The sequence below is a fragment of the Mytilus trossulus genome, chromosome 2, assembly GCF_036588685.1.
Source record: "Mytilus trossulus isolate FHL-02 chromosome 2, PNRI_Mtr1.1.1.hap1, whole genome shotgun sequence".
In the NCBI taxonomy this organism is placed as follows: Eukaryota; Metazoa; Mollusca; class Bivalvia; order Mytilida; family Mytilidae; genus Mytilus; species Mytilus trossulus.
In genome coordinates, this window is record NC_086374.1 from 96,711,226 (window position 1) to 96,729,173 (window position 17,948).

The following is a 17,948-nucleotide window of genomic DNA, read 5'->3' on the forward strand; positions in this document are numbered from 1 at the left end:
TTATTACAATTTTTTTTTTAGAGAGTTGAAAAGGTCATCCTGTCCACCAGGTCATTTGAAGGAGAAAATGGAGGCCACATTAAGTAGTTTACATAAACCAGAAATGCCGAGAGATGCAGACTCAGACTTTGCTGAAATCAATCCTTTAGATGATATAGATGTCTCCGACCAGCTCGTTAGGAAAAAAGATGTAAGGAAATAGATATGTATTCATTTATTTTTGTGGGTTTCAATTTTGATAGAAATGGATGATTAATTTCTTGATTTTTGAAATGTTTGTAGACAAATTTTTTAAGGATGTAAGATTGATTGATTGTTGGTTGCTTAATGTCCAGTGGCAAATCTTTCATGCATATTCAGGACAATAAGGATGTAATGTTAGAATTTCTACTATTTCAAATTTATTAATTTACAATGATGGGAAATGAAACTGATAGGGAGAACACTGCTGTATTGAATTTTTATGTATAAATTAATTTCAAGACTTTTTAATGATACCAGTTGTAATGACATATATAGCTAAATACGGAGTTTAGTATGATGTCCATTATCACTGTACTAGTATTCATATTTTTAGGGGCCAGCTGAAGAACACCTACGGGTGCAGGAATTCTCTCTACATTGAAAACCCGTTTGTTTGCCTTCGGCTGTTGTCTGCTCTATGGTCGGGTGGTTGTCGCTTTGACACATTCACCATTTCCTTTCTTAATTTTAAAGTATGAGTAGTAGTAAATAGATGTCTGAATGAAGCAAAACCTAAAGTCTTCTGTCGTCTGCTTATGTCAATTTTTGTATGTGTTTGTATTATTAAAGGTAAATATTTGACTGTTGATCTATTTTAGTCTGAAGATGGACCTGAGATAAGAGGTGGTTCAGTCGATGCTATGATCGTACATGCCTCAGCAGTAAATAGAAATGGTAGGTTTATCTTTGTGAGATAATCCACTCTTAATTTACAGACAGGGGATTTTTAGATTTCTACATTTCAAATTTTGACTCTAATTTCAAAATGTGTTGTTTTGTGTGTAAACGAAAAACAATAAAACAAACTTGTGTAGTGAAATATTATGAAATTAAATCAAAATATAAAAAAAGTGTGAAATTAGCTGCAGTTTCTAAAGAAGTGAATACTTGACATTAGCTTGTGATTTTGGAGGTTTGCGAATGCTTGAATGTTAGAATTCATGTTAATGGGGTAAAATTACGTAGAGCAATTGCAAATTGTAAATATTGGTGGAGGTTTTGAATGTTTTCAATTATATATATATATGATAATGTTAGAATGAATTACATACCCAATGTATATATGTAGTTATCATATAATGCCCTTCTGCCATGAACCTTTTTAGAAAAGTCAATTTTTTTCTACACTTTGTTGATCCTGCAACATTTTACCTGGAGAATATAGTGGTGTGGGTAGTGTGTCATCTTCTATGCATATTTGTTCATAAGTTTGCCTATCTTTGCTAGTCACTGTTTTTAGTGCAGAGTGCCAATCGTTCCTAGAAATTTACCCCATCTTTTTGTTCAATATTACTTTTTAGAAGGTTGTCTTATTATTGATATGGACATTCTTAATATATTTTGATTTAGGCATGGAGTCATCCCTGTATTTACCTCCCCTCCTTACTTCCTGGCCAAAAACTAATTGAACTTGTTGACCCTATTTATTTACATAAAATTCAAAGGAATATCTGAACTGATATGTATTAGATTTTTGATTTGTTTGAAGATGCTTGAATACTTATTACAGTTCTTTACAGAGAGCCTCTTATGATTTATCTAAAGAGTCGTCTTTTTTTAAGTCTGTGAATTTTTGAAAATGCTAGAAGCATTTTGGTGGCCTTTAGAAGAATTATGTTTAATTTCATATGCGTGAAGTGGATAATGATAATCATACCACATCTCTCACTTTTTTGTATTTTATATTTTAGAAAAGATTAATAAAATGAACATGTGAATTTGAACTATAAAGGCTGTTTAATTAAAAAAAAAGTGTACGGCTGAAGTCTTCATATTTACAATTTATTTTCTGCACTATGCTTTGTGAATTAACACCTATTAAAAAATTCTCACTTAAGTCTTTGTAGACTTTTATCAGACCTCACAAATTAATTGTTTATGTATTAATTTTTCCTTGTCCAAAACCAATCAATTATTTTAAGGATTTTTCTGCTAGTCATATTTTATTGCAAGTAATATATATATGATCTTACAATTACAAACATCTTTGAATTTTTAAAAAGGCTCAGAAAGTGAATCTGTTAATCAAGAGGGTAAGTTGACCTTTAGAGTGACCTTTTTTCAATGACCAATCACAGATGAGTATTATTGTTGTGAAACAAAACAGTCAACTTTGACTGTGTCTCTGTTGTGACTGTTGTCTGAAATGGCTCACATTACTTACTTTTAAAATGACTGTTATGCTGCCCAAATATTGCCCTGTAACCAATTCTTCATTTTCTATCAAATACATTTTGCTTAAGCTTTGCTGAATTGCTTGCCTATTTATTCCTGCTGTCCTTTCCTCCTAAGTTTGCCTAAGAACAGTATTGTTGAGCCATTTCAATGTTTAGTGCATGCTAGTATAAGTCTTGAGTTTTCTGTATTATTTATATCAATTTATTAACTGTGATCCAGCATTAGCAAAACCCTCCGTTACTTGTGTTATCTATCCTGTATGTTTATAAACATCATTTGTCACATACTTAAACAGAAATACTCATTTTCATCTGACAAAAAAGTCACAAGTTTGTTAACTTATGTCTAGAATCTACAATTTTCAGATTTATAGAATTCTAGGGCAACTTCTATATATAAGACCAATGTCTGAAAGGCCAATCATTTCAATGGTACATGTATTTATAGTTCTGCACTTTGAACTTTTGATTTGTTTCATTAAATGAATGAAAAATTTCTCTGGCATCCTGTAATCTCTCAAACAGAAAGTTGATATCAGTCCTCTGACTGACCTCAGCTGATATCATTTTAGAGTTTCTACATAGTCTCACAGTCATGACAGTTGTACAAAAAAGGGCAAAGCGTCAATGCTTTTTAGAAATTACAAAACTCATTTTGTTCTAAATGATGCAGCATGGAAATAAACATGATTTACTTTGAACATTTTTTATGCTTTAATAATATAGATTAAAAAAAAAATTCTCAACTTCTTTTCAGAATAGTTTGATTTCCCTTAAAATTATGATTTTATATCTTTTTAAGTCTGTCAAATTTATTTATAGAACAGAAAAGCTTTATAATCAGGAATAAATTTCTTGTATTTCCTTACTATTAGTTCTTTACTTGTGTTTACTGTTATTTCTTAGTTTGTTTGAAACAGAAATTGTCTTCAAAAGAAAGGTTTCTATTATTTCTAGGTGCGAAATGCTCCCCAATTATCAATATAAAAAATAAATGATATAGGCTATTGTTCACATGTGTAACATAACTTTGTTATAATTTTACTTCAGGAGTTATTTCCCTTTTTATAACACTGTATCTCTAATGTTGCAAACTTTTTGTAAAGACTACATAAGTATGATTTGCACATAGTGTAAAGAAAAATAAAACGTATCGATAGATTATTTGTGACTAATATACATAATACATATAATACTTATTGAATTTGCATTGGGTTGTCTATTTTCTGTTCAGAAATACAGTTCTAGTATCCTTTGCTAAGGGCACAACTCTTGAAATACACCTATACTTGAGAATTAAGATGAGAAACTTGTATTTGCATGCAATATTATCATTATAGTTGTAAAGGTTTATTTATTGATTGAAAGGTGTACGGTGTTTGCATGAAGTAGTTAGTCAGCTGGTATCGTTAAGCAGAAGCTCAATTTTAGGAAAATGACATTCTAGTGTCTATGCTTTTATATCTTATCATTTATTTTCATTAATTTATTTTCTTAAAGATTTTGAGAGAGAGAAAAAAAACTACAAATCATATCATGACATGAAATTGTTTATAAATACTTTTACTGTCATTTATTTTTAATAATCTTCAGTCCTTCTTTACTTAATTATTTTTTTTATATATTTGTTTACATTATAAAATACATTAAATTGTTACATCATAGTTATTCTAAAGGAAAGAAGTGGTTTATATATATTATAAAGCATAAGCATATATTTATGTATTTTTAACACGCAACTTTTTTCTCTACAGATTTCTTGTTTCAAGAAGCGTTTCTGACCACATACAGAACATTTATCACTCCTACGGAGTTAATGGACAAGTTGCTATACAGATTTCAGAAGTTTCACCATGCTCCGGATAAAAAGAAAAAAGTAGCCGGTAATGGCTTTGCCTTACTGATAAGGATCATTGATGAAGTCAGGTATATACTGTTACAAAACTTAGACAGATTTTTTATGACCCCTCTGTAGTGGAGGGGGCATTAAGTTTTACCCTTGACTGTCTGTTCATCCCTCCATCCTTACTTTCTGTACGTCCCAAAATTGGTTTCCATTCTTTAACTTTATTTCTTTCAATTTCATCCATCACTTTATGTTCTGTCCATGTCTCATTTGAATAAAAGAAGAATGGGATATACATCAATGAGACAGCAACCTAACATCACAAACAACCTTATTCGGATTTAGAGGTCAATGGACAGGCTGGTGATCAGATGTTGAAAATATTCCCTCACTTAAATTTGATCAATAGCACAGGTTTGACTTTGGAAATTGTGAATTTTGCATACAACAGTATTTCATTGTTTTAGATACCATTGCAAAAATTTGACCAAATGAACAAAATAGCATACAATCCTATAAAATGTGTTCTTTGTTGAACATTACAATTTGTAGTCAAGCTTTTCTTATCAAATCCATGAAAATTGGTATCCCATGAATCAACATGAATCCACAGTAACAAAAAGCAGGTATCCAACACATTCAAATGATTATAGGCAGGTGAAAAGACCGTCTGTAATTTGTATAAATATAGATATTTTGTTTTATTCAGGGCCAATGAATTAGCTGAAAACACAACCAAAAAGATAATGGATTTAGTTTTTGAACTGTTATGCCAAGGTGACTTGATGTTGGCAAAAATTCTACGAAAAAAGATAATAGAAAAATGTGAAAGTAAACAGACAACTGCTGATATTTTTCCTTCCATGACAATTATGTCCTCTATATCATTACAAACTAGGTGAGATATTTTGAACTAAGATTGTCTATCAAGAAGGTTGGTTTTTTTTGTCTGATAGTCATTTACATTGTTGTGAATGCTTTTAATTTAGCTAAAAGCTGTTTAATAAGCTAGGATTGTTACAGCTGGCTTCTTTTAAATTGGTATCTTCATATATTTTTCATTATTTCATAATTATCTTTTTTAAATAGTCAACATAGGGTTGAAGACAATAAGACACCACAAATAATAAACAACTAATCACAGTATTCAAATATAGATGTATTTACATTTGTGTCCAAAATTGTCTGCCATAAATAAGAATCGTTCCAAACATAATTTTATTTTAAAAGTTGATGTAAATATTTCAAGGTTATTGTTGCTTGATGTTAGAAGCCTATTCAAAGACAGCTTTAGAGTGATTGGTAGACCAATGTTCTGCCAAATAGCATTTTAGGCGATTATCTGATTTCCTTGATGAAGTTTATGAAGGAAAGATGAAAGATTGACATATTCGCGACGATTTATATTCGCGTTATTTTTCTAGTCGCGAAAATAAATCGCTCGCGAAAATAAGTTGGTTTACAGTATTTATGTTTTATTTTTACTGTAGTTGTCAAATTATTCTTTCATTCTTTAAGTTTGTTTTCCTTATTATTTTACAGTCCCTCAGATATGTTACATGTGAAGTCACATGACATTGCCGAACAGATGACATTAATAGATGCTGAATTGTTCCATAAAATTGAAGTAAGTTGTCTTAGTACTGATGAAACTTCCCAACTGAATTATTTTTTAACGCTTTTCATATATTCATGTATTAAAAATGTGTGAATATTTTGTCAATGAATGTTTAGACATTGATGCTCAGTGCATAGATATATTTATAGTTTTACAATTCAGGGCTCAATATATGTACATAGATATATTTATAGTTTTACAATTCAGGGCTCAATATATGTACATAGATATATTTATAGTTTTACAATTCACAGCTCAATATATGAACATAGATATATTTATAGTTTTACAATTCAGGGCTCAATATATGTACAGAGATATATTTATAGTTTTACAATTCAGGGCTCAATATATGTACATAGATATATTTATAGTTTTACAATTCACGGCTCAATATATGTACATAGATATATTTATAGTTTTACAATTCAGGGCTCAATATATGTACATAGATTATTTATAGTTTTACAATTCACGGCTCAATATATGTACATAGATATATTTATAGTTTTACAATTCACGGCTCAATATATGTACATAGATTATTTATAGTTTTACAATTCACGGCTCAATATATGTACATAGATATATTTATAGTTTTACAATTCACGGCTCAATATATGTACATAGATATATTTATAGTTTTACAATTCAGGGCTCATTATATGTTATATGTTCTGTTATTTTGATGTTTGTACATATAAATTCCATAACTGCAACAAGTGTGTTACGATATTTCTCCACTCGAAACAGTTAAATTTTGAGATATTTAAAGCGCGAGACTTTGCTGAACTTTTTAAATAGTTAAAATTTAACTGTCGAGAGTGGAGAAATATCATAATACACGAGTTATAGTGGTGGAATCTGTTTCTCTAATGATTGTTATCCTTCTCTTTCAAATTTAAAGAAAATTGAGTACTTTTTATGTGACGTCATCAGGCATGGTCGCCTTTTTTCATGACGTCACAATAGGAAAATTCAGAATAAACATAGAAGATTAAACGTCACAATAAAATTTCGACCAATCATTTGCTGAGAACAAATTTTTCCCTAGAGATAGGAAATATTTGTCGCACACCGGTCAGGAAATGTGAAAATAGCATAAAAATTAGAGAAAAATTATTAGTGTTTTCTTTGACTTTTAAAGTTTTGAAAATAAAAAATCTAATTGAAAGTGGCAGTGATATACAACCATCAATAATAGTTTTCTTATCATTACATTTCAAGGCAAAGTATACTTATATCATATCTTAAGTGACAGAAACAGTTTCATAGATTCTTAGCATGCAAATTCATGCTAACATTTTTATTGCATGTAGATAATTTTAAAAATGGTAAAAATAATGGAAAATTTCGCTAATGATTTAATGGATGTTTTGATTCATATAGATTCCAGAAGTATTATTATGGGCCAAAGAACAGTCTGAAGAACAAAGTCCCAATCTAACAACATTTACAGAACACTTCAATAAAATGTCATACTGGTATGTAGTTTAAATATATTCATTTCAGAAAAGTTCATTATCAGTATGTATATTTATTTTTAGAACCCCTAATGAAATGTTTTCTGGTATTTAATCAAAACATGCTTATTCTGTTGTTCATGAGGTAAAAAAATGTATTAGTTTCATATTACATTAATATAGAAAACAGTGTCAAGACAACAAATGCTAAAGAACTATATAAATATAAATATACATAATTTCAGGGTAAGAACCAGAATATTAACACAGGAAGAAGCAAAAGACAGAGAAAAATATTTCATGAAATTTATTAAGGTCATGAGAGTAAGTATACAAATTACTTCATATAAACTTCATAGAAATATTGGCTACTAAAGTGATACTAGCTAAATTTTTAAAAATCAAATTTGTACTACCATTGCCAATAAGTCTGGTTAGTAAGAATATAAATTAGTTTCCTCCTCTTGGTAAGGGATTCATTTAATAATTCTACTGCAACAAATCATGTCACACCAATTTTGATTGGAAGAGGTCTGCAGAAAAATTCAAGATCAGAGGTCAGAGAACTAGGTTGCCCAATTGCAGACTAACTTTTGATTTTTTTTCTTCAAAAATTTACTTGAAAAAACATAAGAGCATCACGTTGTAATAGCAATAACATTTCTGAATTCAAAGAGTTGCCATTGTTAATTTGGGATTTGATGGTCCTAAATATTTGCTTATGGCTCTGCTCTTTGTTGTCATTAAAAATGCAATTCCAATCCATAATTAGCTGTGGCAACAATCATAACTGGCTGTGGCAACAATCCATAATTGGCTGTGGCAACAATCCATAATTGGCTGTGGCAACAATCAACAATTGGCTGTGGCAACAATCAACAATTGGCTGTGGCAACAATCCATAATTGGCTCTGGCAACAATCAACAATTGGCTGTGGCAACAATCAACAATTGGCTGTGGCAACTCCTCATATATAGTGATGATATTCCTCAATTTGAAATTAAACTTTAGTTGTTTTATCGACTTCAATACTGGCAATATTTTCATATATTTCTTTAGAGTTATTTCCCCTGAGTTATAACATGTTTACTTATTAAAATCCTTATATTATGATAATCATACCATGTTAATGATTTACCATCTAAATTCTAATCTTTTAAACAAATATTTTTTTCTTTCCATTACAATATATACCTTTTCTATTTCAGCATCTTAGAAAGTTAAACAATTTCAATTCCTACCTGGCTATTTTATCTGCTGTTGATTCTGCACCAATCAGAAGATTAGAATGGCAGCGACCAAATTTAGAGGTAAGACTGTTTGGTCAGTTACATAAGATGAATATTTTTGATAACAGAGCATTTAAGGGATGTGTAGATACCACAGTATCATTGTTTGAAGACTATTTGTTGGATATTTGAGGTACAAGTAGGAACAAATCTTTTTTATGGAATTTTGAATTTTTATTTGAATTTTCTGTAGTGTTTTAAATTCATTTGGACCGTCTTACTTAAACAAATTCTACAGTCAAAAAAGGTCCCAATACTGCAATTGATTCATAAATATAAGAAGATATGGTTTAAGTGCCTATGAGACAATCTCCATTCAAATCACAATTTGTAATACATGTAGTAAACCATTATAAGCCAAAGTACCGTCTTCAATGCGAAACCTTGGCTCACACGGAACAGAAGCTAAAAAGGGCCCAAAAAATTACTAGTTTAAAACCATTCAAACAGGAAAACCAATGGTCAAATCTATATAAAATACAAGAAACGAGAAGCATTTATGAACCACATCAACATACGACAACTACTGAACATAAGGTCCTGACTTAGGACAGGTGCAAAAAAATGCAGTAGGTTTAAACGTTTCAACAGGCACCAACCCTCACCCTTACCTGAAACAAAAGTGCAACACCACAACACAGAAAGACACACTACAAAAACTGTGTCTTCTTTATGAGGAGTATCCTCCATCTCTACATACAAGAAGTGTGGATAACATTATGTGATTATTTTTCAGGTACTAAAAGAGTTTTGTCAGTTGATTGACAGTTCTGGTTCGTTCAGAGCTTACAGACATGCATTAGCAGAAACAGAACCACCCTGTATACCTTATATGTAAGTTTGGTTTTATTTGTTCATTGACTAATAAAGTTAACCATTTAGTTGACATGTTAAAGTGTTACCATTTTAATTTCTAATTTTGCATTATACTATCAAAATTACATCCAGACAAGTCAAATCTCTGTGTCCACAGGGTTTGTTTTTTTGTAGGGTTTTAGGCTTTTGTTTTAAGATATTAAGAGTTTTGGTTTTATTGCAGTTATTAAGAGCTTTGGTGTACAAAATTCAAGTGTTGAGATTTCTAAGTAACATTAAACTTTTTTTTCAGTGGTTTAATTTTACAAGATTTAACATTTATCAACATTGGAAATCAAGACTTCCTGCAAGATGGCAATATTAATTTTGCCAAGCGATGGCAACAATTCCATATACTGGATAGCATGAGAAGATTCAAAAAGGAGTAAGTATTTTACTATTTATTCTATAGTGTTAAAAGAAAATGATAAAAATGGAAATCCTTAATTTATTTATTAATTATATTCTTACATCCGTCAAATGTTTAGACATAAAGTTATCAGTTTATTAGCAATAAAATGATGCTATTGATTAAAGGTTTGTTGAATCTTGTACATTATAATCTCAGATAAGTCAGAAGATAACGAATTGAAAGGTTATATATCAGGAGTGGATCCAAACATTTTAAAAAGGGGGGATCCAAGTATATGTCCCATTTCAAATGCATTGAACGGCCAAAAAAAGGGGGGTTCCAGAATCCCCCCCATGGATCGGCCAATGTTTATTAATTGTTGAACATGTTTTGTGGTCAGTTATTCAAAACAAAAGGGAAACACAATAAATAGGTGACCTGACTACTAGTACCTAACTAAACCCTCAAATCTGGGGTTCTTTCATTTCATTAGCATAATGTCGAATGAACAGATTTTAAGTACTAACAAAATGAAATTACCAGCCATCTTTATATCCCTGTGTAATTTGTAATATTATTTACAAATACTAATTTTCCTTATTAAATGAATACTTCTTGTTTTCAGATTTTTCATTTCTTGGTTGAAGTTTACCAAAAGTTTTTACCTATAAAATTCTAATCATGTATTGAAAGTACTATAATCTTGATTTCATATATTTTATGGATAATTTGTTCTTTTTCCAAATACTTGAAATATTTGTCACTGAATATTTTAAAACAAACTTCTATCAAAGTCATTAAACATTTATTGTGGGTGACTTTTTCTTTAATCTCTTCTTGTCTTTCTTCAATTAGGAATTTATGATTAATATGATACTGATAAAAATACTTTGTTTTTCAGCAAATATGAGATGAAAAAGAGTGAAAGGATTTTATCAGTATTCAATAACTTTGACGACTGTCTCTCAGAAGAAAGCTTATGGCAAATTTCTGAAAAAATAAAACCAAGAGGGAAGAAAAAAGAATTCAAACCAGAATCATGATCACTTAATGTAAGACTCACAATGAATCCTGGGTAAAAAAAAAACAACATGAAAGCTCAATCCAAGAGCAAAGGAGTAGACTGATCCATGTCTCAAATGTGTTTCAGAAGGTGCTATAGATAACATGTATTACAAGAGTTATTGAGACTCTGTGATTTATGTGATCTGGATGTAAATTGTGATATGCAGGACTAAACTTTCACCAGTGTTTTGTATTATTTATTTATACAGTAATTATGTATTGTATATATATCGGCAGTTAATTAAGGCATGTTAAAGCGACAGGATTCTTCAGAAAATGAAATCTTTATGGTAAAAAGAAAAGTGACCTCATAATGTTTTTTAGTAGTAACAATTCAGGTTTTGTGTGAAGGGGACAAAAATTACTTTCAAGGCAATGTATATTAGGACTAAACAAGAGAGTGTTGACATTGTGTTATTTGTTATATAACTCGAAGCAGTTTAATTTGTTTTTAAACAGGACCCATTTCAGTATATCTGTATTGGTCCTGCATTTTATTTGAATTCACACTCACATGTGTGTGTATTGGGAAGTTACAACAATGAAAAGCAGTATGTATGTCTCTTTACATTAATGACCATAAAATCATAAATTAATGGGAGAACTACTCCACACTATCATTGAATTCAATTTATATATACAATGTACATGTATATACTTATTTAACAAGTCTATTTACCAATAAACTGAATTATTCTTTTTACCAAGCATTGTAAAACTTATAATGTTCATTATTAATATTAATAAATCATAATACCACAAACAAATGAGATGACAGAGTAATAAATTAAAATGCATTTTAAAAAGTACTGATTCAATTAATCCGTTATTTACCAATTATTCAAGAGAATGGGATTATATTGCAAAAAAATAATTTTTGTATAATACATTCTTTCCTTAAAATTTCCTAAAAAAGAAGTAAATTTTACTGATTTTTAAACATATTTTTTGTTTGAGAATCAGAATTATTTGTGTATTAGAAAATTTGCCATTATAATGTGATTTAAGGTCAGGAGGTCAGGGAGGCATGACCTAGAGATGACAGATTAAGGTTAGGCATGTATATAAAGCTTTATATATTTATTTGAAGACAAACACTTCCAGCTGGTCTGAGAAGTAAATTTGATGTGTTCAGTAGACATATAGAACCAGTAGTGTGTATATATCACTTAGCACATAATTATGTCTTATGTTCATTCAAGCGTGTTACTCGTACTGTATTGAACTATGGTCTTGTGTTCATTCAAGCGTGTATCTCATATTGTATCGAACTATGGTCTGGTGTTCATTCAAGCGTGTATCTCATACTGTATCGAACTAGGGTCTTGTGTTTATTCAAGCGTGTATCTCTCACTGTATGATCAAATTTATTCAATTTGTTACTCATGCTCTGTTTTTTAATAAAATTTGCAGATTTTTTTTGTAATTCTGTTATACATTGTGTATTATTCATACTGAAAAAGTGAAACAATTATTTCAACAGCAGTTTTCACATAGAATTTTTCCATTTGCTCAGAACCTCTTGAAGTTGTGAAACAAAATTTGAAAGACAGTCTTCATACAGATTTTTTTTTCTTTTTGCTCAGAACTCCAGAAGTTGTGAAACAATTATTTAATAGGCAGTTTTCGCATAGATTTTTTTGCTATTTGCTCACCTGAAGTTGTGAAACATTTAATAGGCAATTTTCATATAGAAATTTTTCTATTTGCTTAAAACTCTATTATTCAGCACAAAATCATAACTGAAAAAAAAATGAAATTATGCCTAATGAATATGACTACCATGTAGTAAAGTATGAGGATCCTTCAGTGAAACAAATATGTTTCTTTATATATTTTGAACAAATAGAATATGTTTTAAATCAGTTATGAATTTGCATCATTTTATAGATGTGGAGTTGACTTATTATCTAATTTACATTATGAAATAGTGCTATGCTACAAATGATAAGGGCTGTTACATAAATTTTCATATAAAAGGTTTGGAGGATATACAATTTAAACGATAAGAAATATCAAAGAGTTCAGATATTTTTAGCCATAAAGTTGTGATTGCACGGTAAGATTTTCCATCAAATTTGATAGTCACCTAGGTAAATTATACAGCATTCTGACTAAAGGATGCGTTTTCCATCAGATTACCCTAATGCCATCCAATTTTAGTGTTCGTATAGTGTTATTTTGTGTACACCACATTATAGGTAAAAAATCAGATGAAAATTGTACTTTGTAAATCCAACTTTAGTCTTCCAACATTTATATGAATTAGTTCTGGAACACCTTTTTACATATGTAAATTGTTGATATGCAGAATAAAATGCAAGATGACTTAAAAATAAATTGTTGTTATTATGCAAAATACACTTATTGACCATGCACATTTTATACCTGTTTCAAGAGCCCATTTTAGTACATTGTTTAGAGCCATTTTAATGTTATTTATAGTCCAATATACCCAAATGTCCAAATAATTGTTAAAAGTTGAAAAGCTGGTCTTTGAATAAATGTAGCCAGAATTATGTACACATATTTTTTAAAATACATGTAGATGCATCTTATTGTGTGTAATTTTTTATATAGATGTGGAGTGCACTCAGAGATGTATGGGAATTTTATTTTTCTCAAAGTATTGCCTCTGATTGTAAGAACTATACCGGTAATGGGGGAAAAAAGTTAGCAAGCCAAAAACTTTTTATACTTTTAAACCAAAAATGGTAAAAGCTCAAAATAAATTTCAGATACAAGTCTGTGAATCCATTTGTAGGTAAATTAAAGGCCTTATAGGTCCCAAATATCAGGTCCACTATTTCATTATGGAACGTGTCTCAAGTCAATGAATAATCATGTCAAAAAGTTAACATTTTTTCAAACTTTTCTAAAGAACTGTGAAAATTTTCATCCAAATAGACCAACAACACAATACAGATTTTAGTTAAAATTTAAAAACAAAATCTTATGGATTTAACTTAATTAAATGAAGTCTTTAGGATGATAGAGAGCAGGATTCAATAACTAAATATTCAAGTCTGATATTAATTTGTTTAAACACTCTAAATGGTACAAAATCAATATTTGTCAAGGCAATCACTTAAGTTTCAATTTCTGAAAACAAAAGGAAATTGCCTGTTTTCATTAGATTTGGTAGAAAATTGGAATTATGCTATTATATATAAATAATCATGATAAAACTCTGATATGTTAATTTTCAAAAATAGACTTATATTCTGTCTAGTCATTATTTAAACTATGACTCATTGTAACAATAGTCACTAAATTCTAATTTCAATTTTTAGCTAAAAAAACAAGGGGCCATGATAAGGCATATCCAATCTACTCCTTAAGGTCTACAAATATACAAAGATCCAATATATTTATAAATTTTGTGATGGGACTTTTAACTTAATTAATAATAAACTAATTATAAAGGGGATTAAATGATAAGTGTAATTATATTGAAAGTCTCTACTTCCTGTCAAACAATCAGAATAATTTTGAAAAATTTAAAGTTTACAGAACCTTATTACCGTATTTGACTGTGTAAAGTACGCAGTTATTTGTAGTATGCAGTTATGTATAGTACGCAACCCCTTCTTTTCCTTTTAAATGACATTTTGTGATATGAAGAATATAATTCAATATTCTACATACTGAACCAATTATTGATACTAGTGTGCAGAGAGTGTTACATGTATATGCAATCGTAGAACAAAATGCAATAATTTTTGATAGAAAGTTTTGTACCTTTATTAAGGGGCCAAATTTCGTGTTGTAGTGTTATTCCTTCTGTATTTGTTTTAAACTTACAACCAAAACCATACATGTATGTGGTAAATTTTCTTTTAAGTGACTCGTACTGTTCTAATTTTCCAAAGATATTTTTTTTTTAAATAAGGTTTTTATTAAACCCATCTTGAAAATTACAGCTAAGATCACATTCATTTGTAAAGTCACTGATGCAAGAACTGTCAAAAAGTACTATTTATTACTTGACAATTGTTTAAATAGCACTAAAAGCAAAATCGACCAATTGAGTGTATGTACAATTTTGGTTGTAAGTCACTGTAAATCAAAAATTATTCTCTTATTTAAAAATCCTAGTACAGATGCATACATTTGAATTAGTTACATTTTATTATGAACAAGCATACAACTAACGATTTTTGAATAAAAGAAAATTAAACTACAGGTAGTCACTGTTGCCATTTGTAACATTTAAAGGTGGCAGCATGATTAACTTGTGTGTGAACCATGGGGAATAATTTGATTTGATATTTTGTTGCTATTTTGAGATCCCCAACTTCTTTTCTTTTTGTATATATGTATTTATGTTACAGATATAAATCACTAAAGGGCTTGTAAATTTTACAAAGATTTCAAAATGAATTAATTAATCCTTTGTTTCCGTCATAACCCTTGTATATAAAGTTGTTTTTATACTAGTGTAAGATTTTGTTAGTCATTAATTTATTTCAGATTGGACATAACACAGTGACCAGTGTTCTTGTATATTTATTCTTTGATAAGATATACAAATTATTTTGGTCAGTTTGAAATTTTGAGGACCACATACATAACCTTTAATAACTTCATCCTGAGAAAGAAAAAAATATTGTTTAAAATCTTTTGATTACTTAACAAATCACTAAGAGCCATAACTATTTCAGTATCTTAACTGAGGAGGAAAGTATTATGAATATTTGTTTAAAACAATACTATGCATAAGTTGATAGATTTATGCAAATGAGTTGGAGTATGGAGTAGTATTGAACAAGATGAAAGTTAGTTTACTTTCTTTAAGCCACATATTTTTCAACATTTCACATCATAAGAAATTAAAGTTATAAAACAATCTCATTTTAGTTAACTTTTTTTAAAGAGGGTTTTTTTTTTTAAGATAAATTCCTCTAAGTATTGGCAATGTTCAAATTAGTAAACAATTATAGAAAAAATTGTGCTTAGTAACAATGACAATAGTAAATTAGACACTGCAATAGAAAGGAATATATGTGTTGTACATCTGACTGTGTAGTGAGATTTATTTGGTCACTAAAATGTGTTGTTTTAGCTATTTTTGTGTACAAATATGTATAACTACCACATGCCTGATTAAAAATTTGTCAAATTATAAAGACTGTGTTGTTTTCTCATACTTCCCTAGTAATTGTGTTTCATTTAAGGAGAAAATACTATATTTTGTTTTTAATTTTTTGGTTAAGATTTAGTGCAGCATTTGAGATTTTTTTTGCTTTGTTAATTTTGACTACTGTTAGACAAATCATCAGTTTTTAGCTCACCTTGCCCAAACCAAGATGGCTGCCATGGCTAAAAATAGAAAATAGGGGTAAAATGTAGATTTTGGCTTATAATTCTGAAACCAAAGCATTTACAGCAGATTTGACAACAGGTTAAATTGTGAATCGATCAATATCTATTGAATCTATTATCTATTGAAATATTCTGAATTGCACAACTGGTTGTTTGATTGCTGTCCCCCAATTGGTAATTTTTAAGGAAATTTGATGTTTTTTGGTTATTATCTTGAATACTGTTATAGATTTAAACTGTAAACAGCCATTATGTTCAGCAAAGTAAGATATAAAAAAAGTCAACATGACCAAAATGGTTAGTTGATCTCTGAAGGAGTTATTGCCCTTTATAGTCAATTTTATAGTTCGATTCTGTGTGTTACATTTTAACGTTGTGTTTCCATTGTGTCATTTGTTTTCTTTTATATTTTAGTGTGAATTCACATTACTATAAGATGTGTCATGGTACTTTTCTATCCCAAATTCATGTATTTGGTTTTGATGTTATATTTGTTATTCTCGTTGAATTTTATCTAATGCTTAGTCCATTTCTGTGTGTGTTACGTTTTAATGTTGTGTCGTCGTTCTCCTCTTATATTTAATGCGTTTTCCTCAGTTTTAGTTTGTTACCCAGATTTTGTTCTTTGTCCATGGATTTACCACTTTTTTAAACAGCATTATACTACTGTTGCCTTTATTTAACAATTTTCATTAATTTGGTAAATTTTTATAAAATATTTTTCTCTGTATCTAAAGGGCCAAGTTTATTATAGGTGGAGAAAATTGTAAGTAGCAAGAATGTTCAGTAAAGTAAGATCTACAAACAAAATTTTGTCATGAATCCATAGACCAAGGTGAGCGACACAGGCTCTTTAGAGCCCCTAGTTGGTTACTATCTTGAATACTATTATAGATAGAGATAAACAGTAAACGGCAATAATGTTCAGCAAAGTAAGTTCTAATAATAAGTCAGCATGACCATAATGGTCAGTTGACCCCTTAAGGAGTTATTGCCCTTTATAGTCAATTTTTAACAATTTTCATTAATTTGGTAAATTCTTTGTAAATTTTTACAAAATATTTTCCTCTGTATAAAAAGGGACAATTCTATATAGATAGAGAACATTGTAAGTAGCAAGAATGATCAGTCAAGTAAGATCTACAAACACATCACCATCAACAAAACACTATTTAGTCATGAATCCATCTGTGTCCTTTGTTAACATATAGACCGCTGAAACAGTGAAATAACACATGTGCCTGAACACAAAAAAAATAATCATGGAAATCTATATTTGACTTATATATATCTTATGAAAGATTCTGACATCATTGATACATTTAACTTACACAAAACACCTGTTATATCTTGAATATAATTTCGATAGTATTTGACAATTTAGGGTTATGACGTCTCAACAGGATGCACACTAAACTTTTCTTTGTCAGATCATTGTCACAAACAATCGCCATTGAAATGGAAGTATACCAGAACTTGTATAATTTATTATTTATACTATTGGTATATTATCTTAAAGCCAAGTAATGCCAGTCACCTCCCACTATATGATTGATGTACTCAATCCGTGAGTAAAGCCAAGTAAGGCCAGTCACATCCCACTATATGATTGATGTACTCAATCCGTGAGTAAAGCCAAGTAATGCCAGTCACATCCCACTATATGATTGATTTACTCAATCCGTGAGTAAAGCCAAGTAAGGCCAGTCACCTC

The 17,948-nt window shown here is 29.6% G+C and overlaps 1 protein-coding gene across 11 annotated transcripts in view; it reads left to right on the top strand.

Annotated features, from left to right (window-relative positions):
* LOC134708458 (rap guanine nucleotide exchange factor 1-like) overlaps positions 1-13,428 on the top strand; it is a 56,549-nt gene extending 43,121 nt beyond the window's left edge. For 10 of the 11 annotated variants that reach the window (XM_063568989.1, XM_063568992.1, XM_063568994.1 and 7 more), the window contains 12 exons: positions 22-190; positions 843-918; positions 2,247-2,276; positions 4,175-4,346; positions 4,976-5,164; positions 5,809-5,893; positions 7,274-7,368; positions 7,593-7,671; positions 8,557-8,658; positions 9,374-9,471; positions 9,746-9,877; positions 10,746-13,428. In XM_063568989.1, the coding sequence (XP_063425059.1) occupies positions 22-190; positions 843-918; positions 2,247-2,276; positions 4,175-4,346; positions 4,976-5,164; positions 5,809-5,893; positions 7,274-7,368; positions 7,593-7,671; positions 8,557-8,658; positions 9,374-9,471; positions 9,746-9,877; positions 10,746-10,887 (1,369 nt within the window). In that variant the 3' untranslated portion in view covers positions 10,888-13,428. The remainder of the gene's footprint in view (positions 1-21; positions 191-842; positions 919-2,246; positions 2,277-4,174; positions 4,347-4,975; positions 5,165-5,808; positions 5,894-7,273; positions 7,369-7,592; positions 7,672-8,556; positions 8,659-9,373; positions 9,472-9,745; positions 9,878-10,745) is intronic. The other variant, XM_063568990.1, reaches the window with a different exon arrangement.
* The last annotated feature ends 4,520 nt before the right edge of the window (positions 13,429-17,948 follow it).